Genomic DNA, 2,107 nt, shown 5'->3' with positions numbered 1-2,107 from the left:
CTCTATTGCGCAGTCCTCTACTGTTACTACTTTACAATTCTCCTATTGGTTCAAACACTACTTCAATAATTTGAATCTTTTTTGTTATATTCTCTCTAATCTCATTATCAAGTGCTCCAAATCGTACATTCAACAGCTTTTGCAACGGCGAGTTTATATCTCATGAATTCCAACAACTATTGTGACTTCCAATTTAATGCCACACCTTTATTAATAATCTCAAAATTTGAGCATAATATAAGCCACCTAATTCCATTTGCTCTCTCCAAGCTAAGTAACAATGGCAATAGTCTTGTTACTCATGTGGCTTACCCTGCTTTCGCATGCTTCCACACTCTCCGCACGGCCGGTGATGCATGACGCGTCCCAACCTACCCGATGGTACGCGTCTTTGTTCTACTTTAGGGTTATAATAGTCATTTAAATCATGAAATTTGGTCAACTTTTGATCTGTCTAATTAAATTGCAGGAGGTCAATGAAGAACATGACAGAAGGAAACGGGGCAGGGTCGGCCACGTGCAGGACAGGCAACCCGATCGACGACTGCTGGCGGTGCGACCCAGACTGGGAGGCGAATCGAAAAGTGCTGGCGGACTGCGGGATCGGGTTCGGGCGCGACGCGATCGGGGGGCGCGACGGGGAGTTTTATATCGTGACGACCGAGGAGGACGACCCCCGGGAGCCGAGGCAGGGGATGCTGAGGCACGCGGTGATCCAGAGCGAGCCCCTGTGGATAATCTTCGAGCGCGACATGAGCATCACCCTGAAGGAGGAGCTCATGATGAACTCGTACAAGACCATAGACGGGAGAGGGTTCAACGTCGAGATGGCCAACGGTCCGTGCATAACAATACAAGGTGTGACCAACATTATCATTCACGGTATTTACATACACGACTGTGTCCAGGGCGGGAACACCGTGGTGACGGACGGCCCGCAGCACTACGAGCTGCGGGGCGTCTCTGATGGGGACGGGATCTCGATATTTGGAGGCCGCGACGTGTGGATCGACCACTGCACCCTCTCGCACTGCCACGACGGCCTAATCGACGTAGTCTCCGGGTCCACGGCCATCACGGTCTCCAACAACTACATGTTTCGCCACAATGAAGTGATGCTTATGGGACATAGTGATGATTATGTAGCAGATAAGAAGATGCAAGTCACCATTGCTTTTAACTACTTTGGGGAAGGTCTGGTGCAGAGAATGCCGAGGTAACTAACTAACTAACTTGTCTACGGATTCGAGGTAGATGGAAAATCATTATTGATTATTTTAAAAAAAATTAATAACTCAAAATTGTGACAATGGTTTTTGTTAATGAAGGTGTAGGCATGGCTACTTTCATGTTGTTAACAATGTGTACACTGGGTGGGAGATGTACGCGATTGGGGGAAGTGCTAACCCGACGATCAATAGCCAGGGCAACGTGTTTATCGCAGCAGACGATGATCATACGAAAGAGGCAAGTATATATATATATTTATTACTGGCAAAGCAGGCATTACCACTCTGCCACTAGGCCAACTCACACACACACATGTGGTGAATTCAGGTGACGAAAAGGGAAAGCAGCCCGGGAGATGAGGAGTGGAAGAGCTGGAATTGGAGATCGGAGGGAGATCTTTTGTTGAACGGAGCGCGATTTGTAGCTTCAGGAAATGCAACGGCGGCGACCTACGCCAAAGCATCGAGCATGGTTGCAAGACCAGCTTCGCTTTTAACTAGTATAATACCGGCTGCAGGAGTTGTCAATTGCAGAATTGGCCAACCCTGCTAGTATTATTTTCTTTCTTTTTTTTCATCTTATTTAAGATTTCTTGATTGCTCTTATATGTTGTAAGAGTTCAAACTTCAAAATAAGAGAGATTGGATCAACAAAATAGAGTACGGACTTTTTGTTTTATATTTCTAATTTTATTTAGTACTTCTTGTTTGATTTCTTATCGATTGCCATCACACATGCACTACAACAAAATTGGAGTGGATAGTATAGTTAAAAACATAAATTAAAATCAAACTTTATTGATTGAAAAATATATATATATAATGTAAACTCTAAAAAAAATGATTAAAACGCAAGGGAAGCCGATAGAGCGATAGCG

General features: G+C 44.7%; 1 protein-coding gene across 1 annotated transcript; it reads left to right on the top strand.

Annotated features, from left to right (window-relative positions):
- Positions 1–255: 255 nt before the first annotated feature.
- On the top strand, positions 256–1,885 carry LOC121786267 (probable pectate lyase 22). The gene is made up of 4 exons (XM_042184867.1): positions 256–381; positions 470–1,216; positions 1,329–1,467; positions 1,558–1,885. Exons 1-4 carry the CDS (start codon positions 281–283, stop codon positions 1,780–1,782), a joined length of 1,212 nt encoding a protein of 403 aa, XP_042040801.1. The 5' UTR covers positions 256–280; the 3' UTR covers positions 1,783–1,885.
- The last annotated feature ends 222 nt before the right edge of the window (positions 1,886–2,107 follow it).

Source organism: Salvia splendens, chromosome 22, assembly GCF_004379255.2.
Source record: "Salvia splendens isolate huo1 chromosome 22, SspV2, whole genome shotgun sequence".
NCBI classification, from domain to species: Eukaryota; Viridiplantae; Streptophyta; class Magnoliopsida; order Lamiales; family Lamiaceae; genus Salvia; species Salvia splendens.
Note: the sequence above shows the minus strand (reverse complement) of the source record. Positions and strands in the feature narration are given on the sequence as shown.